This window comes from Penicillium waksmanii, assembly GCF_028829765.1.
Source record: "Penicillium waksmanii strain IBT 27052 chromosome Unknown utg000005l:1.0-5232799.0:1.0-5237142.0, whole genome shotgun sequence".
In the NCBI taxonomy this organism is placed as follows: domain Eukaryota; kingdom Fungi; phylum Ascomycota; class Eurotiomycetes; order Eurotiales; family Aspergillaceae; genus Penicillium; species Penicillium waksmanii.
Genome location: NW_026643252.1, coordinates 2,418,561 through 2,440,719, shown reverse-complemented (window position 1 = coordinate 2,440,719; position 22,159 = coordinate 2,418,561). Strand labels below are relative to the sequence as shown.

Here is a 22,159-nt window from a genome sequence, read left to right as displayed (position 1 = left end):
TTAGTTCCCCGATGCCTGCCAGTGACATCTGCCAAGAACATAAGGCACTCCACTTTCTGCAAGTGCAGCTTTACCAGGGGAAGCTTGATCCGGGTACTGGGGATGAATGAGGAGCTATATTGTGTGAGCATCAAGGAGCTCTGTGAAGGTCAGATGGGAAGAAGAGAAAGCACAGCGCACACCGTAACTTTGCGGAGGCGTTAAAATGGGAGTCGAGTAAACTTTAGGAGACCATTATTGGTTTGTTTTCTTTGGACCAAACTTTTGGTGGCGGGGTCATCCAGCAGCCACCAGCAGCCACCATCACTCACACCATATCTCCAAGGGCTATCTAAGCTTCGAATCACGGGAACCCGAAGTACTCCGTTGGTACGGACAAGGCAGGACCGCACGAAGAAAGAATGGGACGGGAATGGGGACGGGGACCGACGAAGGATCTTTCTATCGGAAAAGAGCCTCGGAAATGGCAAGACCGGAACATACGTAATGCCTAAAAGGGGAAATTAGAGGTTTTCTGATCTGGACGGAATCCTGCTCTCGTTGTTAGACACGAAGTGGCTCATTGCGATCTCGAACGGTTGGGGGTTTGTGGGTGAGTCCGGAAGAAGAAAAGAGCCAACAGTGGATGGTTCGGGGAAGAGCGGTTCTGCTCCACGGGCGTCAGCCCCCAGCGTTTCAGGTGCCCTTAGCGTTGACCCTGAGGGTGGCAGTGTTGTACCTAGCGCCAACAGCGGAGCCCACAGGATCGAAGACAGGGATTGTTCTTTGCAAGAGGGAAGAGGGGCCAACGGGCTTTTGCGGGGGACTAGTTGCGCTCCGACGTCATGGCTGAACATGGCTTGCAGGGATGTGCTAGAGTAGTACATACTATACAGATGTAGAATGAGAGGTTAATGTATACGAATCGTATACAGTATATATGACTGCATGAAAACAGTACCGTATGCGCATAATGTATCCGTGCATCGATGCAGCTGGATCGTAGTTAAACAAAAATAGAACAAAAATCTCCTCGAGCCCAGGAACTTTCGACTCTGGGACAGGAGAAAAGTCGCCTCCTCGAGGCATACCACGTTGACCAAGACAACACTGCTCGGGACAGACGCGTCAGCTCCTGATGGGGCACTGCTAAGCATCGGTGTCAATTGGTCGATCCCACACTGCCAAGGTCGGCTATCGACTATCTGCCGTCCTCAGGTGGAGACTAACTAACCAAATTTGAGACTAGTTCACCAGTGGGTAACTTCTGCACAAACAAGAATGTGGTGGGACTCCTCTGATCCGTGCGGAACCCAGTTAAACTACGGCGGATAAACCCCAAGCCCATCCCATTAGTGCGCCAATGGCAGTCACTAGCCTTTTTTTCTTCCTTTTTTTTTTTTTTCTCCCTTTTTTTCTTCTCGTGGGTGGACGGGGGCCGGTATCGGGTGTAATGATCCACCCGCCAATCACCGCTTGTCCAAAGCTCCTCTTTTCTTTCATTTATTCCGTTCCTTTCCTTTTCAGGGGCAAATTACCATTTAGCCAGTCTACAGGTACTCGTTCTCCATACCAAGGTGGATCGCACCAGGTGTGCGGTTCTCTTGAACGTTTCAAACTTCTCTGGTGATAATGTGGTTATGGTAATTTCCTTTCTTTCTATCTATAGAAACATCAATAGCTAGATGACGCGGAAGGATGCAAAGAGCAATTGACTCCGTAAGAGATTGAGGAATCCAATAAGTGTCATGAGTTGTGAATGCAGAAATGCAACGTTAACCCTCCCCTCTCCCCCTCCCTCTCGGGATGCGCAATAGCACATGAGACAAAGTCAACCTTGAATTTAGAGGACAATCGCGGACGATCTGCCGTGTGGACACCGCCAAGATCGGAGCCCCGTGCAGATGACAGATGAACCAGGATGGTTTGCCCTAGTAGGCGTGGTTCCTGGATGATTGGCGTTTGGATCGTCGATGTCATTGTATATCCAGCGATCTCTGTTATCTGATGGTCGAATTCCTCTACTGTAGTGCGATATGGAGCATGGAGAATCGAATCACCTATATTTTCAATCTTCGAAACTCTCGACGGTACAGAGTACATACATAAATCGGCAATTGGTCTGGGGAAATGGGGATGATTTCTCCGACAATTCAGCGATGCTGACCGCCCTTTTCTTCTTTCCCTCTCGACAACCGTGCATGACCGTGAAGTTCGAGAGGAGAGGAGAGGAGAAGAACTTGGGGCAGCACTAGAGTCTGACATGTATTTTGGCGCGTTCCTCGGAAAGTCAACATGTGTCCAAGACCGCACTGGGCCAAGCGTTATGCTGGCCATTTCCAGTAACGCGTCATAAACATAGGCATGATGGAAAAATGACATGCAAATCAGAGAAAGAGAAAAAAAAAATACGTAAAACAATAATCCCAAATCAAATCATTTCTGTGCCGTGTTACCCCTCCCACTCCCACTTCCACACTGTACGAGTATTGAGGCCAAGAAGCGGTCAACCGCGCTCTTGCTCTTGCTTGACAAAGACAACATCCACGAATGCCCCACATCTCCCGTGTCATAAGCTTGGGCCTCCGTTTTCTGTCTTGATGGTGGGTGGAGCGATGGTTCGGAGATACACTTTGCGGATTCGCGATCGTCTCTGTATGTCCTTGGTACCATGCCCATCCGGCTGCCTCCGTCTTCCCATGGCGGTGGTTACCCAACAGTCGGCACCAAAAATGTCCTCTCTTCAGGGGAGAAATTTGGAGCTTACAAGCCCCGGGGGGTGAATATCGTCGGGGATACATTGGTTTCAGCACCAGGTGAAACCGGGAGGCTTTCGTTACTCTCCACTCAATTGGGCACAAATCCCTACCAAGCCATATCTGTCATGCCCTAACCCTTCTCAACTAGGTAGTTACTATGTACTCAACTGGCAGTCAACGAAAGCACAAACCTGCGAGGAGGACTCCATCTGTAGCAAAACGAGAATCTGACGTAGCTCGGTGAGTCTAGTGGACCAGACACGGCATAGGAAAAGGGGGCAAGACAGCAGCTTTGGTGCTTGTTTTTCCAGGTCGAGCCTCGAAACGGGGCCAAATGAAATTGCACTCCATCAAAGAGACCCGAACCAGACACATACTCTTCCCTCTGCGCTCCCGCGTCTGCTATACTATTGTCTTAACTATGGCCCGTTTCGTTCCTACCACAATATCTGTGTCCCACTGAACCGATCGTTGCCCAACCCAGCTAAAGTCCGAGCCAGGCCTTTGAACCGCATCACCCCTAGTACATGAAGAGTTTACTCCTCCGAATGGCTCATCTCCGTTGTGCCGTTCGGATAGCGGGAGGATTTGTCGAACTCTGCCATCTCCGGATTATGATCCGGGAGTCAAAAACTAGTACTACGGAGTAGGGCCTATGATTTTCAGCAATTAGAATTTAGGATTTGGAGTCGAACCATCGCCTCCCACGAATCTCTGACCATTCACACGGGATCGCAGGGACCCACGGTTATCCTCTAGGAACAACTTCCCAGACCCATGGGCACGACATTGAAGTTTACCGCATGCGGCAAATCCACGCCGGGTTTTAATCCGAGAACCGAACTGCCGTTCGGCGTGGGATGGTCATATCTGACTTGTCTTTTTCTTTCTTATCCTTTGGCTTTTCTAGAAAACAGCTTAACCATGGATCATCAGGGCCACCGTGGGACGTGGGCGACGGCATTTTTTTTGATTTTTGGGTTGGGTGGAATGCGGAGAAGGAAATTACGAGTAAAAATCTCTAGGGCGAGGCTTGCCAGTCCGTGGATCCGACAGGTGAATTTCCGAGCAGCTCTCCGCAGTGGCGGTGGTTCCCGAGAAGCCCGGAGGATCCCAAGACTCCTCTCTTGTCTCAAATGAGAAGCCCATGGGACTGGAGGAGGTGAATGGGTTATATTCCGGCGAAGAATTCCGGCGATAAATTGTTTGTCGAAGAGAACCACCTCTACCGGAATTAGTAAGGTGTAAAGTTTAACTACTCGTAGGAGGGGCTTCTTCAGCCTCCCTCGGCTCATCTCCTTGTGATCGAGAAGCTTAGCCGGGAGGGGAGAAGAGGGGGAAATAGTCTCGGGGATAGCAGTTGGCATCGATCAAAAAGAGCTCATCTTTCTGAACCAGCGTGGATATCGCCATCGCAGCCACGAACTCGAACTCGAAATCGACCTCAACCACCTCGACCACCTCGACCTCGATAAGAGTAGCTGGAAGGAGGGGCGCGATTTGCTCGGTCCTCCACTGTGATGTGTCCGATCCTGGGTAGCGCTCGCATCTGCCGCGCTATTGCAGGAGCCGCGCCGCTAAAGTCCCCATGACGGGATGTGCTGGTCCGCTCTCTGACGTCGTTGTTCAGCTGAGGGCTCCGAGATACGAGGAATGAATGACACACCTTACCCAGACCCCCGGTCGCAGGTCGCACGGCTAAGTGATACATGTCGCATGGTGCCGAAAGGACGAGGACCCGGCTCTGCAGAGAAATCCATCTATAGTCATGTATTTTGTACATAGGAAGCATGTTTACTAACTAGTAGTAATACATACACCTCCGCATGAGGAGGAGCAATGTTATGTAACCGAAAAAAGCCCATCTCGTATACCTACTGTAGTTACTCCGTATGGAGTACGGAATATTATGATTGGGTGAAGGCGGATAGAGTCTCGAGGTTTATGGAGCACGAGTTGGCAATTTGCCATTTAAGAGTGGTGTTCAATGTGAACATTCCCAACCCCGACCATATACAGTAGTACGAAGCACACACATACATACATACATACAATCATTGATCTATCCCCACCATGAGATGTCGAATGGGTCCTGAACTGGAGTAATGCTGGGACTGGGACGAAACAGGGGTTCTTGCGCGTGGGTGTCAAAAAATCGTCGTCATCATGCGCATTTTTACCCATTGGCTGGGAAATTCCTCGAGAGAACGAGAGAGGAGAGGAGAATGTAGGCGTCAATAATGCACAAGCTATCGAATCGATAATGCTGGGTAATGCGATTTTGACCCGAACTCACACACAACACACACACAGAGGCACGGAGTCAGTCAGTATACTTCCAATGGCACGGCACTACACCGTAAATGGGGTCAAAAGGTCAAAAAAAGAGAAATCAAATCAAATAAAGCCAACAGGTGAAGTAAGGTCGCCTCCCACGCTAAGCCTAAGATGGCCCGTGTCAAAGGCCTCCCCTTCCTCGCTATCCCATATGCAGTACTAATTGTCCTGTACATGGCTGAACGCCCTGCGTGAGAATCGTCATTTGGTCCCATTTGGTATTGCTCCAATTTTCTTCTTTTATTTCCCATTATATATATTTTTCTTTTGGCCCAGTTTTGCCTTTTTGCCTCCGGGAGGGTCCTCTGCCTGCACCAATAATGGGCTACCCAAAGTTGTCTCCCCCGTGGACCCCCCCCCCCCTCCTCCATCCAGGACTACTCCCACATTTGGGTTTGCCTTGAGAGGCGTAACCCTAACCCGGGGGTTCAAGCTTCACTTTTTGGGATTTGTTCTTTGTATTCAAAAGAATTGAAATTACTTCCTCCATACGGGGTAGTTTTATTCTAATTTTTTCTTATTACTATCTATTCTCTCTCTTGTTCTTCTGACAACCAATCAAATATAGAAAGTAATCACTCCAAGACATACTAGAAAAGCCCCCCCCGACCCCCCCCACGCCAACGGGTATACCCTTTGACGTATGGGATCACCATCCCCGCCGCCTTGAAACACAGTCAGGGCGAACCTTGGTCGCTGCATCGTGAGTTTATTTCTTGGCGTCCCTTTTCTTTTTCTCCTTTTTCCCTCTTTACGTTTAGCGGGCCCCGCAGACACGGCACAGATGGACCATTCAGAGGCATTCCAGACTGTGCTGGACATTCTCTTCCTGCCCGTCCCTCCATGCTCCACTCCAACAGAAAGTCAAGCGTGGACTTTCCTTTGCACCCCCTCCTTCTCTCTCCCCCTTTTTAGCGGGCTCTGAGGTCACCGACTGCTTTTTGGGTCCCATGATGGTTCCCCTTTTCGTATGATTTAGCCAATTTCTCGAGTCTGTCCGATCCCGGAGAGTGACTGGGATGGTTGCCGACGTCGTGGGTTCGTGGGTTCTTGGGGTTCTCTGGTTCTATCTCTATGGTTCTGTGGTTCTGTGGTTCAGGAATACTGAATACTTCAAGATTGGAGGGAGCAACAGTACAGGAACAGCACATGAACATTACATTACATTCTTTGCAGCGCATCTAAATCGGAGGGGTTCTCTCGATCTTCCATTCTTCAACCTAATCGGTGCATCTCGAATGGGGATTTATTGATTTTGATGTTGCGAGGATGTTACAAAACAGCCCGAGATCATCGTCATCTCAAGAGTCAGAACCATCAAATCAAATAGTACGAATAGTACGGAGTACAGTATATCTCGTTGAAGAGGGTCCGAGGAACTGGTTCCCAAGGGAGAAGAAGAACAAGAAGAGAGCCACATTTGGCACTAAGCAATGCCTCCAATCCTGCAAGATGAAATAAATAAAATAAATACCATAAATAAAATAAAATAAAAGAGAAAAGGAAATAGAAAATACAAATAAAATAAAAGAAATAGTGGACCCCCCAGGAAAAGGTAAAATTACGAGTCCATGTACTCAAAGTGTTTCGAGGATCTGCAACCGTCGTCAGTGGCTCTTGGAGTTATCGTGCCTCACATCTCTTGACTCTTCTGTACTGTCAATTCTGATGTTGGTCCCTTCTTAAGCTTCGCCGATCCCCTTTCCCCAGACTGCCTTTTTTCTTCTTCCCTGATCGATCCCAAAAAAAATAATTAAGAAAATAAGGGGATCTTCTGCTTATCACTTGCTCCTTTCACCCTTTCTTCTACCTGATACTCTCTTTACCTCTACTCTTTCCCTCCCCCTCTTGAATCATCAACAGTCGATCACTTCAACTTCACTCCTCCCCTTGTTCCTGTCTTATCTCGAAGAACTCGGCCGCGCGACAACGATACACCCAAACACACCACCCTCAATGACGATGGTAATGGAAAACCAAAACCGCCCATATGGCGGCATGAGCTTCGACAATGTCTATCATCACACTCCTCCCCAATTCACAGACCCCTGGGCTGCCGCGCACACTTCGTCGCACGCGACGCCTCCAGTCTACGCGACTTCGATGGGTAACAGCGCCAGCATCCCCGTCAACTCCGTGAAGCAAGAGGAAGTGGGCCGAGCTGCCGCCATGTCGATGCCTTACCCCAACATCCCCGTCTCCGCGCCCTCCCTCGTGCCCGCCAACAACTACACAACCACTGGATATGGCCCCGAGGTGATGGGTCTGCAACACGATGTGCCACGCACAACCTTTGAGCAAGCTCCCTCATACACCACCGCTCCCCCTATGAGCAGCTTTGCGCCGCCTAGCTATGCGCCAGTCAGCTACGCCCCAATTCACCCCCAATCACAAGACGCCCGTCGCATTTCTCACTCGTAAGTCCAAATCGATCACGATCGCATACTCGCAAATTTCCCCCATTTCTGACCCTTGGCCCCCCCAGAGATGCTCGCGTCGGCTCTTCGCAACCACCCGCGCCCACTCCCACCTTTGGTGATGCCCTCGACGCTAGCCGTGGAATGGTGGCGCTCAGCCAGGATTTGACCCCCCGAAACATCTACGGACCTCGCGGGACACGAGGATCCGCTGATTCCTACGGATTCCCCTCCACTCACTCATCTGCCTCCTCGATCTCCTCGGGTAGCAACTACCCTACTACAGCGCCTCCGTAGGCTCTGTCGACTCGTCCGTGACCGACTACAGCTCCACAACATCCGAGTCCTATGAGTCGCGTACTCTCCCCCGGCCGACCAGCCTCCTGGCTGGAAGCGCACCCCCAGGACCCCAGTCAATGATGAGCCAATTCAGCTCCAAGATGCCCTCCAACACCCAGAAGAAGCATAAGTGCAAGGTCTGCGATAAGCGATTCACTCGCCCATCTTCATTGCAAACACACATGTACAGCCACACTGGCGAGAAGCGTGAGTTTCTACCCATAACAATTTCTCTCGCCCAAAAGGAGAAAAATAAAATAAATAACAATAAAAAATTTGTCACTAACTGAGTTTACAGCATTCGCGTGTGATGTGGAAGGTTGCGGGCGACACTTTTCCGTTGTCTCAAACTTGCGCCGACACAAGAAGGTCCACAAGGGCGAGAAGGACACCGGCTCCCCCGACGAGGATGAATAGATTACGCATCAAGTGCATAATCTTGAAAATTTTCAATTCTGCGACGAATGAATCTGCTTCAGTTCGGCGCGCTCTCTTTTTCCCCCCTTCCCCGGGGGCCCCTGACTCCATGGCCACAATCCTTTCGCCAAATTATCCACAATTCCCGCCACAGCCGTCTTCCGTCTGGAATTGACCCGAATTGGCTGGCCATTTCAGATGGCAATCCTTGTACAACAGCTTGGACCTCATCTTCACCCGCCCCTTTTATCTCATACATTCTCATTTCAACCTCCCGATCGGGTGTCGGGAGAATCATCTCATACCCAACATCTGGGTCTGTGACCGTGGATCCTTATTACCTCAGGGGCCGCGAAAAGAGAGAGCTTTATTTTGATGCTTCTCTGTTTTGCCGCCTTTTTTCCTTTTCTATTACCCACCACGTTATGACCATAGAGGTGCCGGCTGGTTTGCGTTCATGGTTTACACTTCTTTCTTATTCTTTCGCTAGACCTGGGAGTCACCTTGTGCTTTTTCGATACCAATGGGCTTGTGATGATGCGATGTTTTCTTTTCTGGGGCATTTCCTACCGTCTTTTTTCTTTCTTCTCTTCATTTTCACCTTCTTCTTTCCTCCACCTCCACAGCAGGCTTCCATTATTTCTTCTCTTCTTAATATTCTTCACCTTGCATCTGTCTCGCATGGTCTAGAGCCTTTTGTTCACCTTTTTTCCATTTCTTCCTGTCTGCTGAGTCGTGTCTGCGAATGTGCTTCCAACTCTCCTTTCTGTCTGTTTCTTCCTCCGCCGGCTCTACTATGTTTCAATCGTACCGTGTGTACAGTTTGGGATTTGGTGTTGGTTTGATACCCGTGGCATTGGTGGGAGAGTGGTTGTTTTTTATATTTACCTCTCGGTGAACCCGGCGGATCTCTGCTGTGATATCAAGTCCGCCAGCGTATTCCAATACAGTCGCTATAGTAAAAACTATTGTCTAATAAACAATTGAGCACTTCAGTGAACATCTGATTTCTATTACAACTTCAAGTTTCCACTCTTCCTTCGTAAAGCTGTAAAGATGACTGATTTCAGGGCTGTTTATACCTATGTAGCGGATTTCCTATGCGAAGTCTTGGCTTTCCCCTTCTGTTTTAGTGCTCAGTGAGCGCCGCTTTTGCTCACTGAGTAGATCTGAGCCTGTCTCAAAGCGCGCTGAGTGGATCAGTGGTCATTATGTGACTGCTCTGCGCAGCTCTCTGATCACTCTGATCTGCTCAGTGAGCCTGATCTGAGTGCTCTGATCTGCTCTCTGAGCATTTCTTATAGAAGAGCTAGTGGCCTGGCTCAAGCACCCTAACAAAATACAGCATGATATATAGCCCTTATAAAAGTCCCCCTATTTTTAGAACTCTCAAATGCCCTATCAAGAAAAGTTATGTATCATGAACAGCTGCAAAATTGTGTGGCAATACTACCTCCTAGGAGTAAACACACTGAGCAATTCACCTCATTATCCTATGAAATTCTGACTGAAGTCCACAAGCTCCTGGGAACAACAAGTCTAGTTTGTCTTAGTATACTGCTTCTTGTAGAGGTCAAAGGCCAGAGAGTATAGAAAGCTAATTGTAACGGGCCAGGCCCCAATGTATGCCCAGGCTTGGCCTGTGCGATGTGGTCTATCAATTCCCCTGGATATTTACTCGCCGCGGGTCGCCCCTTTTTCTTACACTTCTCTAAGCTTTAGATAAACAGTATGCAGGCACCGCTCAATTGAAACAATTCGGCCGTAGCCCTTCACAATAGTATAGACTTGTTACCAGGACTATTAGTTCGATTTTATAATTAACTATATTCCTGAGCATATAACCCATAGATAGTTTAAGCCCATAAGCGAAAATCATAAGCAAAGCACAGGAGCAAGACACAGGAGCAAGACACACAAGTCTTTCTGCAGCTCCCGATCTGGGGTATCTTTAAATGTGCGATAAATAGGTTAGTATACAAAGTCTTCGGCATATTCCTCATATTGCTTCATAAAATCGACCAGGTTGAACTTTTCATTAAGTTTCCTGGCAGATAGTATGGCAGTGCCAGCATCGATGTATCCTTTCTTGAAAGCTTCGAACAATGGCGGGCTAGTGGATGCATGTGGAATGAACAGTTGATTATCACCCAATACCATAGCGCCTTTAAATGCTTGGTACACGGTATCACAATCCTGCTTGAAGTCAACCTCTTCACATTGACCAAAGTCGAGGAGATAGAGTCCGATGGCACGGTGATGAAAGTCTGGAGACTCAATGAGCATTCCATAATCCCTTGTCACCGATGTTCCAAGTACAAACTCCACATCGTCGCCATTTATGGCAGCACCCCAGTGCAAAGTTGCATACGCCTTACCCATTTCCTGAGAAAGCATAACGGTATCGATGCCCAGCTCCTCCATCCAGTCGAGATAGAGCGGGAAGTTTCGCAACGGGGCTGGATTCTCTCGCCGGATTAAACCATTGGCTTTACCCAAATAAACTCGGGCAAGGCAATGTTTGTTTTGGGGGTTGTTGAGAAGATACTCGACTTCGGTGTCGTTGAGATTCCAGGAACGACCACAGAAAAAGGTGATTATCGCTTTCCGTACAACCTTTGGTAACGGCAGGATCCGTTCCATTGTGACAACATTCCCACGAGTGCGGTAGTCCTGGGGGATTTTGGGTAATATTTCAGCCCAGAAAGCTTCATCTTGAGTTTTGAGGATGAAATCATGGGGTTTGGGAACATGGACGATGCTCTGAGTCGAGGCTTGGTATAGTTCAAAAGCCGCAGAAACATCGCAATGCATCTTGTACTCGGACTGGAGATTCGATGGTCGTAATTCGTTTCCTGGACTTTCTTTCTTGAGGACATAGGTTTTTCCAACCATTTCAAAGACGGCACCTTGGAGGCCACTGCCGATTTGGTTCACTAGCTGAAGATGGGGTCGAAAACGCGCACCCAGAAAGCGGCGGGCGAAAGAGGACCGAGTTGAAATAACTGAGGTCAAACTGAGAGATCTTTTGAGAACGACTGAGTCTGTAACTGATTCAAGATCTGCGGCATCGAGGAACAGAAGAGCGACTTGGGCATGTCTCGCGATAGATGATGCGGCAGAGCGGGCTGACTCGTCGCTTTTACCGACTTTTCGTCGGGAAGCCATAGCTACTCCGGGATAAGTAGGAAACTCGATGGCAGAAGAAGGAGGATGTGAAAATGGTCGAGGATGATGAATGTGAGGGTGCCTAATAATGTTTATAGTTGGTAAACAGAAAGCGGTCTGCCCATTCTGCCGGCATCGCGTTTGAAATTTGAAAATGGTGGTGAATCGAAGTGAGCCTCAGAGGGTATGACCGCCCATCACGTAATTTACTTCTACGGCTCACTGAATCTGAGCCCGGACTGAGTTTGACTCAGTGAGCCTAAGTCTGAGCGTCCTCACTAAAACGGCGGCAGTTCAAAGGGGAAAGCCCCACCCGTCATAGGAAATCCCCTACGTAGGGCTTTACCACTGGCACTCATTCCGAGTCTATTAAGGTGTTCTGAAGGTTCAATGCCCGGGTGTGCTAGTATCATTACAGGTTTATCATAGTAACGTCTTTTGATGAGATATCGTCAATGCCACCGCAGTTCTGCCCGCCCTAAACAGATTTCTTTTTTATCTACTACTAGTAGTACTAGTTCTATACTAATACTTATACTCTTACAGCCTACAGACAGCTCTTCCTGTCCCAAGACTCATCGCCGCAGCTCGTCCAGCGCGTCGTCCAAACACAGCACCCGAAGTCAATCCGCTTCCTCCAGGATAATTATCATGGAAAAGACCACCAAGCATCTCCCCAACACAGTACAAACCAGGCACCTCCCGCCCCGTAGTCTCCGAAACCACAGCCGCCGTCTGTGGATTAACAGCCAGCCCCCCCAAAAGTAAAAGTAATACCAGAAGTCACTCTCACAGCCAAAAACGGCGCCCGATCAATCGGCAACGCCCAATTCGACTTCGGCACGACCAACCCCGTTGTACTAACCCCATCCTTAACAGCAGGATCCCACGTCTTCCCCGGTCTAACCGCAGCATTATATTCAGCCAGGGTATCCAAAAACCTCTCTCGACCAGTCAATCCAGCCTCCACACACCGATCCGCCAATTCCTCAACACTATTCCCGACCAAATGTCTCGTCACAGAAGCCCTATACTCCTCCTCCCGCAACCACCCTGTCGTCCGCGCATCCCAAACCTGAAACGCAACCTGACCCGGCTGCGCCAGAATCCGCCGCCCAATCATCGCATACGTGTAATTCCGCATATCGGATCCTTCATCGACGAATCTTTCCCCGTCCCGATTCACCATTATTCCAAGCGGATATCCCGATTTCGTGAACTCGTTCGATACACCCCGGTCTCCGCTGTGAGCAGGCGCATCGGCGTCCCAGGCTACACTGTGACACCCGGACCAATTACCGACAGCCTTTGCGGCAACGTCTCGCTGCGCTATCTGGAGTAGATCGCCGGTGTTATAGGGTGTTCCCCGGACCCGGGCTGCGTCCCAGCCGGGACCGAGATATTGTGCTCGGAGTTGGGGGTTTGCTTCGAAGCCACCGGCTGCGAGGATGATGGCTTTGGCGCGGATGGTGAATTTTGCATCCCGGGGCCTTGGAGGTAGGTTGCTAGCACTGGTACTGTCATTGGCGCGATGGTGAACTTCAACACCGATGACAGTGTCAGTTCCCGAGGACGAGTCCGTGAGAAGTTTGGTCACGGCCATATCGAAGAAGATCTTTACACCATTCTTCTTCGCAGCACGGATATGATCCTCAACCAGACCTTTACCGCCATCTTCCGTTTTCAGCGCAAGACCGCCCCAGAACTTGATGCGGTTATCTACTTCATATGCTTGGCGATTGAAGGATAATTGGAAGCGAACGCCGTTCTGCGCCAGCCAGGCGATAGTACTGCGCGAGTCTTGGACTAAGATCTTTGCTAGGGCTGGATCTGTGCGGCCATTTGTCATGCGGTTTAGGTCGTGGGTGAAGTCTGCTTCGGAGTAGATGGGCATGTCGATTCGGTTGGCTTTCTCGGGACTGTCGATGTTGTTTACCAGTGGGAGGAGATCGGGTAGGCCATTGTGCACGGTGCGGAAGGCTCCTGCGGTGAAGTAGCTGTTGCCACCGGCCCAGGTTGAGGGACATTTGTCGATTAGGACGATGTCTGCTTCTGGGTTTGTTTGGGCGGCGGAGAGGGCGGCAGAGAAGCCTGCGTTGCCGCTGCCTATGACGAGGATGTCGCAGGATGAGGGGATACTCGTAGACATGGCGAAGGGTAAAGAGAAAGTTTTATGACTGAATCTTGGATCTCTATGAAATGAAGCTTGCTTGAGGTGCAGCAAGTTGAAGCTATACAGCTTTTTATACTTCTGAAAGTGCAGGTGATGTCGGGGAGTTACCGTCCGGGGATGCCCCACACCTCCCCCGCGGACGGAGAGTCACGCTCCGTTGGCTGCAACTTCAAGTTGAAGGTGAATTTGGACCTCGTTGAAGTCGATGGAGCCTATAGAATATGGTGTGCACAATCGTAGCTGTTAATAATTTAGTTAAATTACAGTTCACACATCCTTGTAACGAGTGTAGTAAAAAGTGGTCTTGGCTCGGGAAAGGTGGACATACTAACCAGACTTCCGAGCTTGAACGTTAACTTGATAGATTGGATATTGCTTTCCTTAGGTTACTACGCACCACTGAAGGATAATAACGCTGAGAATGTAGCAATTGGGTGACAATTATGATACTGAATTGATAGTCTAAATGGCTGGTTCAACATCCCACCAGCGCAGCGCAACACCGCAGTGGCACCAAATGCAGAAGAAATGAACGACCACCCAGAACGCCGTTATTTGTGATTAATATCCGTAATGAGAGGTCGTCCCATGGGGTCGACGTCAATGTCGATGATAAATGAACTGTACAGCACCAGGCATGTCCTAGCTCTTCCCGAATGGCTCGGGTTTAATTGATGCGGTCCAGCTTGGCCCGGTTCATAGCAATCTGATCGTCGACATAGTCGCTCTGCAGAAGAAAATGGTCAGAAAATAAGTCAAAGAGTACGAAGGAAGCCTCCGAGTACTAACCTTGCCAGTAATACGATCCAAGTGACGGTTCTGCTCGTCAAGCTCCTTGCCGGTGGCCTTGGCAAGACCGTTCAGCCGGCCAGCGGCACCGCCGAGCAGGTCCAAGTTCTGCTCGATCTCGTCTTCCATCTGTTCATCCTCACTGTCGGCCTCGAACTGGTACTTGGCTCGCTCGGTGACATTGGCCTTCTTGCCCTTGCCCTGCTTGGCCGCATCGCGGTCGATATCACGGAAGACGCGGTCCATACGGGCATTGGTCTGGTAGGCTTCATTGCGGGTTCCGGTACGTTGATCACGCTCCTCGCGGTGCGTGTTGAGTGTTCGCTCGTCGCGCTCACGACGGCGCGAAGCGCTGGTAAACGGATTGGAGACGTGCACAGCAAACATGCTTCCGTTGAGGGTCTTCAATTCTCGAGCCTTTTCTTGCGCAAGACGTCCCTCCACTGAAGCCATGTCCAAGTTCTTCTCTGCGCCGTGGACCATCTCACCCTGTGCACCCAGGCGGGCCAGAGTTGAACGACCGGTTTCCTCTGCCTGAGCTGCAACACGGAGGGCGTTCCGGGTGGAGGCAACATCGCCCTGTTTCATGAAGCGCATTTCTTGCTTGGTAGCCTGGACCTGTTCATCCTCTTCTTCCTCCGCGGTCAACTGTCGCTCTTGGTAGGTGGACATGCTGTATTCATTGCTGCCGCCACCGTAGTTGGTCGGCTGGTCGTTCGAGTATGGAGGCGGGGCGCCAGGTTGGGGTGTCTCCTGGCCACCGTTACTGGCACCACCACCACCACCACCGAAAAGCTCATTACGAGCGGCATCGGCATTGGGATCGTTGGGGTCGGTGCTGCCTAAACCTCCATAGCCTCCTGATCCATATCGTGAGGCGCCAGCGCCAGCGCCAGCGCCAGAACTTCCGCTTCCACTGCCAAATCGGTCACTGCCATATCCTCCCTGGTTACCATAGCGGTTGGGAGTATATCCTCCTCCCTGGTACTTGTTATCACCTGGGATATCGTGGGGTCCTCCCGCGGCGGGGGATCCCATGCCACCCGCCGGGAGGGGAGCTACACCGGCGTTGATCTTGGCCTTGGTGTAGGCATCGAGAGGGACAGGTTGGGCGTAAGGGTTGGTAGACTGCGCGGGGCTCTTGTTCTTTGATCGACCGAATAGACCACGACGGCTCGACTCTTCGGAGTCGGCATCGGATTTATCGGATTTCTTGAAGATTCCCATGTCGCAGGCGGGTATGAGGTGGGATTTTCGAAGTAGGACGCTTTTGCGACGAATCGATAGAATTGGAATTCGGTGATGATGTGATGTGATATTCAGATGATCAAACGGGGAAAGGAAATTAAAGGGAAAGAGAAAGGGAGGAGTGCGAGGCGAGAAATGTTTCGATTGAATTAATTGATTGGCGCCTCAGGGGAGCAGCAGCGGCGATTGGATGTGCTGTACCCAATACAAGTGCCGTATACAACAGATAAGAGCGTGACGGGTGTGACAGGCGGCAAAAGTGGCAATTTTGGTCATATTACCGCATTCATACCTCAGCACTGCTGACTCAGCCCAATACCCCCGCTAGTCCCAAAGAGGGCAGCTTCGCCTCTCCGCCCAACGCTATTTTTGGTTGGTTTGGCTGGACGATTCTTGCTACCTGCTGCTTGCTGCTTGCTGCCTGCCACTGCCACTCCGCCCATTTTGACTTCGCCCCCTTCTCGCTCAGATGGCACCTCAGGGAGATGCCGACTATTGCAGAGACCAGGCCCGCAGGCAACTGTTGGCCCTTCTTGAAGGCGTGAGTACGGTACTCTCTACCATCTCCGAGCTCTCTGTTAATGCTGCCTAGGCTCGGGGAAAGAAGAACCTCGTCATCAGTCAGGAGCTGGCAGGTCCAGTCGGCCTGTTCGTCAAATTCTCTGAGCTTCAGCAGTATGGTGTAGATCGGATCTTCCTGTTGGAAAATGCAAACATCGATTCGTCGCAGCGCAATGTTGTCTTCTTGGTTCGTGGTGAGAAGGCTCACCACATCCGGACCGTCGCAGGTACGTGACTTCGCCCTTTTTCTGTCTGCCATTGCATTGTTTCACCCCACCCCCCTGTCTTGTTGGGACTTCAGCAGTTACGTATGAGCTTCCATCTCTACGTAATCGGTTGTGGCTTCGGCCTACGCTCCCTAGATTGAAATCTGGTCATTTTTCGCTCATTTATCTGGCTTTCATCAAGTTGCTCGCCGATCGATAGTCATCAGATTGAGCTAACATCATCTCTCTTTTAGAACAGATCAAACGCCTACAGAACAATGGCAATGTCCAGCATGAGTTCTCCATTCTCCTCACCCCTCGACGCACCCTCGTAAGCAATGCCGTCCTGGAAGACGCGGGGATCATCGGAGATGTCACAATCGCCGAGTTCCCACTTCACTTCTTGCCGCTGGAACAGGATATCTTATCACTAGAATTAGACGATGCCTTCGGCGACTTGTATCTGGTAAGTGATTGCACCCTTGTCGCCATGTGAAGTCCTCGCTGACCCCCCCTTAGAATAAAGACCCCGGCTGCATTTTCCATGCCGCCAAGGCACTAATGGGAATCCAACAGAGACACGGGTACTTCCCGCGTATCGTAGGCAAAGGCGATAATGCGCGTCGTCTAGCAGACCTTCTGCTGCGGATGCGGAAGGAAGTGGATGCTGGAGAGAGCTCTGGCCTGGCTGATACCTCTATGCGAGGTCTTCTTCCAAGCGCTGATACGGAGAATCTGATCATCATCGACCGTGAAGTCGATTTTGGAACGCCACTACTAACTCAACTCACCTATGAGGGCCTGGTAGATGAATTTGTGGGCATCAAAAACAACCAAGCCGAAGTGGACACTAGTATCGTCGGCCAGGCTTCAGGGCCACAAGCTCAGGAATCATCCAAGACACCTCAGCAGGCCAAGCAAGGATTGAAGAGAAAGATCCAACTCGATGCGTCAGATCAGTTATTCAATCAATTGCGAGACGCCAATTTTGTTATTGTCGGCGACCTTCTGCACAGGGTGGCCCGCCGCCTGGAAACTGAGTATGAGACACGCCACTCGGCCAAGTCTACAAACGAACTCCGCGAGTTCGTTAACAAGTTACCGACTTACCAAATAGAACACCAAAGCCTTCGGGTTCATACTAATCTTGCCGAGGAAATTATGAGGTTGACTCGCTCCGAGACCTTCCGGAAGATGCTGGAGATCCAACAGAACAGCGCAGCAGGCATTGACCCCACGAATCAGCATGATAGCATTGAAGAGCTTATTGCACGAGACGTGCCTTTGAAAAATATACTCCGATTGCTGTGTCTGGAGTCGTGCATGAACGGTGGACTGCGTCCCCGCGATCTGGAGAACTTCAAGAGACAGGTTCTGCAAGGTTACGGTCATCAACATCTCCTCACTTTCTGGGCACTAGAGAAGATGGAACTCTTGCAACCCCGGTCCTCGGCTACTGCCATGCTCCTCCCAACATCTGGTGCACAGGCAGGCACCAAGACGAACTACGGATATCTTCGAAAGAATCTACGATTGGTGATTGAAGACGTCAGCGAGAAAGACCCCAATGACGTTTCCTACGTGTACAGTGGATTTGCTCCCCTCAGCGTACGGCTGGTCCAATGCGTTCTGCAAAAACCCTACATGCTGTCCCTCATCAAGAGCGGTACACCGGTTGCAACAGTAAACAACGCCAGTGCGGCGTCACCCGGCTGGCTCGGGTTCGAGGACGTGGTCAAGAGTGCTCGCGGTGCCACTTTTAGTATCGTTCAAAAGGGCGATGACAAAGCTGTTCGAGCCCGGCAGACGATCAGTGGAAACAACAGCCCGAAGAATGTCTATGTATTCTTCTTAGGTGGTATAACCTTCGCCGAGATTGCTGCGCTACGGTTTATCGCAGCCCAGGAGGCTCCGCGTCGGAGAATTATTATTTGTACCACGGGTGTTATTAGCGGTGACCGTATGATGGACGCTGCCATTGAAAAAGGTAGTTTCGCCAAAGCGGAATAAATAACCTAATTATCATGGACCTCAAATCTAGTTCTATCTAGAATAATTTCACGATACGACATTCCCCAAAGTAAATTTTTTTTTCCTAAGTATGAGTAATTGGCTCTAATATTCTATTTGGATTCCAAGTTTCAATACTTGAAGCCTGAGTTGACGCCCATCAATCGACCTTGATACCGCTCCATAACCTCTCCAAGTCGGACCATAACACCAGCGGAAAGTGTCCTGGCTTGCTCGTTTGGATCGGCTGTGGCACTGAGATTCGATTTCTTGCTGGAGGGTGTGCGGTCAAAGACCTCGGAGGCCCATTCGCGTAGCTCGATTACTTGCGCTGCGTACTCAGTAACCAGACGCTCCTCACCGTTGGACCCGGAAGCGATATTCGAGTCCACAATTGCGAGGAAGAGATTTAGCAGTGCGGCAGCAACAGTCGGTTCACTTGACGCGGGGCTCGTGTGTAGGGAAAGGAGCAGGGAGAGTGTTTCATGGGTCAGGCCTGGTAGGAATGGAGTATGAGGGCCTGCCGTCGAGACGATAAGAGAAACCGTCTGAAGGAAAAGGGTTAGGATGTGCGGAACGAAGAATGGATTGTATGAAGGCGCAGATGATCTGGACTCGGTTAGTGCGACATTCTCCAAGAGCTAGGGGCAAAGCTCAAAGACTCACGAGGAGAACTGTAGCATCATGATTTCGAAGCGTCCTTGAAGAGGATAGAAGAAGCCCTGAGCAAGAACTTTGTTCAAGTCTTTCACCATGCCTTTTTGTCTTTGAGCATCACGATCCTGGCGCTTCTTTTCGACCTCCATGCGCGATGAGAAAGTGCGCACTTTTAGTGCACTGGGGCCGGTAAGCTCGTCTGCAGCGTTAGCAGCCAATGGCTGCAACGACGCCTGCGACATCTTCTGTGTCAATTTTGCGATTGGGGACTCGTTCTCTGAGCCCAGGAACATAGCCTCCAATGCAGGCGATAGCCTTTTAGAAGGAAACGAGGTATCCTGTAGCTTCGGGAGACTCAAAGCTCGAGAATCATCTTCTCCGTTTCCAGCTACTTCGCGAGCACTTAAGCCCAGAGCTGTAAGTACAGCAGATCGCTGGACCTGAGAGAGATCGCCGTCGAAAAAAATTGCAGTGAACCAGCGACCCATTTTGAGGGGCTGCGAAACGATCAATGCGATCATGCTCTGAAGACGAGACTCGTGGAACTGCGGGTGTTTGTTATCGTTGTTAAGGCCTACTATAATCAGAGCCAATTCCTCGATTTGCTCAGCAAGCTCGCTGCCAAAGCCAGTTTTGCGGCGAATCAGAGATGGAGAGGTAGTAATGGCAAGCTGATGACGTTCCACGTTCTCGGTATCTCGTAGGTAAGTGATGAGATCTCGGATATATCTAGGCACTGATTAGTGATATACTTATCTCGAATATCAATGGGAGACTTACACAGGGGCAATGGGCTTGTTTCGTTGGACAAGTGTCGGATCTTCATCGTCATCGTCCTCGTCGGCATCAGGCTTTTCGTAGGGAATTAGATCTTCGTCTTCACCGCTTGCATCACTACTGTCATCAATTTCTTCGATAGCAACGATCTTACTCCTTTGCTGTTGCCCTGAACGTGGTTGCGGTCGTTCATCGCTATTTACCCGAGCTCCCTTCTGGGTTTTCTGGTGTATCATTGAGTGTTGCGCCTGTAGTGATTTGATGGATTCACGCGGCCCGACCTTGTCTTGCACTTTAGTGAGACTAAGGTACCAGCATGCTTCCTCACTCCGCATCTCTTCGAGGTCGAATTTGAGTGATTTTCCTGGCTCTTCAATGATCTCGGATATCGCGGTGCCAACAATCATGCCGAGGAACCGCGCCCTATTCGACGATGCTGCCAGTCTGTTAGAGACTGCGTTGAGGAAAACACCAGTACGACCGATATCTTTGACTTGTGATGGGTCAAGTTGCCTCAAATGACCAGCGGTAAGAAGAATGGTCTGGGCATTGGCTGCATAATATTTTGTCAGTCTCGATATAAGCCCTGAGAGTTACTAAGATCCGGTATTGACACACCATTTTGGGTAATGAGTGGAACATGTTTGATGCCAAACTTGTCACCAAAGTTTTCAAGGCTACGCACAAATAGTGATTTAAGAGAATCTGGTTGAATTGGTTAGACTTATATCTCCATATAAAACGAGGAAACATACCAATAGAGTCGTGATAGGAGGCTAAAAGTGCTCGACGCAAACCAATGGTCTGTATTGAGCCGCCTTGACTCTTAGATAGCCACTCCGAGGTTTGATTCTTGAGAAGTGACCGATGGCCAATAATCGCAGAGCACAAAGCTGCCACTCTGGAGACAATTTCGGTATGTGTGGCTAGCTGTTCAGGGTCTTCTGAATGCTCTGCTGAAAAATAACGCTTTTGGATATCGCGGAATATTGCCTCGAGCATAACGAGTTGTTCTGACTGCCGAAGATGGTCCAGAAGCAGACCAAATCTATCCACGAGTTGTTGATCAAGAAGTAGAGCTGAGTATATTTCTCGTACGAGCTGATCTATAAAGAGGTTAGCAAATGCCATATAGTTTGTAGTGATTTGTCACGCGTGCCTGCATAACCCAAACTTAGACCTCGGCCTGTCAAGAAAGCGAGAGATCCCCAGCCGCTTTCGTCGTCCACTTTGAGCTTCGAAGCCATATGAGCAATGTTATTACCGAGCCATGATGTATAGCGAGAGCCTTCGCCTGTCCAAGAAATTAAGGATGGAATTTCAGATTCACCAGAGACAGTAAGCGCCTCGGCTGCTGTTGAGAGGATTTTGCCAGCGCCAACAAGAGACGCTAGCTCCCGCCACGCAACCTGCTCTTTTGTTTTATTGCCATGGAGAGCTGAAATATCTGAATAAAGGCGGAACAAAAGATCCTTAGGTTCCAATAAAGAAGCAAGAACGGAAAGAAGATCTCGAATCGCAAGCGAGGAGCTTGAGCCTTCTGCTTGTTGGGCATTAGCTCGAGCTGATGCGATTTGAGATCGAAGCTGAGTTATCAAGGACCCAAGACCTGCCACACTGCTGAGGCATCGTAAAATAGCTGCACGAGTCTTGGTCTCCTTCGATGTCTTGACTTTTCCATCCAGTGATGCCCAATGATCCGGGATGGTGGTGCTGACTAAAAGTCGGAGGATTTGAGCCGTTGTTGGACTGGGAACTCGAATGTCAATATCTTGAATCTGTCTGGATGTGTTGAAAGGGTCGATAGCAGATAGCGTAGTGAATAGTCCGTCCCGATCAGGATGGGAGCCTAGCACATCTATGGCCTGTTGTGAAGATATATCATGTTGATCAAAGTCAATGGTGGGTTTGGCGGGATTCTCGCGAGCCTGAACCTCACTGGCAGCAGCGACCAGGGGTGAGTTCTGATCCCGCTTCACAGTCTTAACAGCGGTCAATAGGCCATCCATTGTGAGAGATTGATCATTGAGAAGAAGTTGAAACCTTGAAGCCGCCTGTTCCCCGAGCTTAAGCTGTATGCGGGCCACCAACCACAGTCACGTGCCCCGTGCCTGCCTTGCCCACCAACACCAACACCAACGTCAACGCCGCCATATTATCTCCATCCTCTCTCCACCATCACAACCTTCTTCTTGCTCTGGAGAGAAACCTCCAGTCTTCGAGACATTTAAAACAGCAGTGAAATTCTGCGAACACATTCTGACAGAACTGCCCCAGAATCCCCAAAATACATCGTTCCCAGCGAAGTGGGACTACACCCCC

General features: G+C 50.0%; 6 protein-coding genes across 6 annotated transcripts; 2 read left to right on the top strand and 4 right to left on the bottom strand.

Moving 5' to 3' along the window:
• Positions 1-7,031: 7,031 nt before the first annotated feature.
• On the top strand, positions 7,032-8,248 carry N7481_005810 (C2H2-type zinc finger protein; the record flags this gene model as incomplete). Its single annotated transcript, XM_057265029.1, has 4 exons — positions 7,032-7,492; positions 7,561-7,757; positions 7,790-8,038; positions 8,130-8,248. The coding sequence occupies 4 exons, from the start codon at positions 7,032-7,034 to the stop codon at positions 8,246-8,248; spliced, it is 1,026 nt and encodes a 341-aa protein (XP_057122749.1).
• Positions 8,249-10,219: 1,971 nt separating this feature from the next.
• On the bottom strand, positions 10,220-11,416 carry N7481_005809 (uncharacterized protein; the record flags this gene model as incomplete). The annotated part of the gene is made up of 1 exon (XM_057265028.1): positions 10,220-11,416. The coding sequence occupies one exon, from the start codon at positions 11,414-11,416 to the stop codon at positions 10,220-10,222; it is 1,197 nt and encodes a 398-aa protein (XP_057122748.1).
• A 540-nt stretch (positions 11,417-11,956) lies between these two features.
• N7481_005808 (uncharacterized protein) lies at positions 11,957-13,565 on the bottom strand (the record flags this gene model as incomplete). The annotated part of the gene is made up of 2 exons (XM_057265027.1): positions 11,957-12,151; positions 12,210-13,565. The coding sequence occupies 2 exons, from the start codon at positions 13,563-13,565 to the stop codon at positions 11,957-11,959; spliced, it is 1,551 nt and encodes a 516-aa protein (XP_057122747.1).
• Positions 13,566-14,256: 691 nt separating this feature from the next.
• N7481_005807 (putative plasma membrane SNARE protein (Sec9)) lies at positions 14,257-15,605 on the bottom strand (the record flags this gene model as incomplete). The annotated part of the gene is made up of 2 exons (XM_057265026.1): positions 14,257-14,316; positions 14,379-15,605. 2 exons carry the CDS (start codon positions 15,603-15,605, stop codon positions 14,257-14,259), a joined length of 1,287 nt encoding a protein of 428 aa, XP_057122746.1.
• A 490-nt stretch (positions 15,606-16,095) lies between these two features.
• N7481_005806 (Sec1 family protein) lies at positions 16,096-18,403 on the top strand (the record flags this gene model as incomplete). Its single annotated transcript, XM_057265025.1, has 4 exons — positions 16,096-16,167; positions 16,219-16,414; positions 16,648-16,859; positions 16,913-18,403. 4 exons carry the CDS (start codon positions 16,096-16,098, stop codon positions 18,401-18,403), a joined length of 1,971 nt encoding a protein of 656 aa, XP_057122745.1.
• A 131-nt stretch (positions 18,404-18,534) lies between these two features.
• On the bottom strand, positions 18,535-21,846 carry N7481_005805 (telomere length regulation TEL2 family protein; the record flags this gene model as incomplete). The annotated part of the gene is made up of 6 exons (XM_057265024.1): positions 18,535-19,012; positions 19,070-19,789; positions 19,841-20,390; positions 20,456-20,542; positions 20,593-20,943; positions 20,991-21,846. The coding sequence occupies 6 exons, from the start codon at positions 21,844-21,846 to the stop codon at positions 18,535-18,537; spliced, it is 3,042 nt and encodes a 1,013-aa protein (XP_057122744.1).
• Positions 21,847-22,159: the final 313 nt, after the last annotated feature.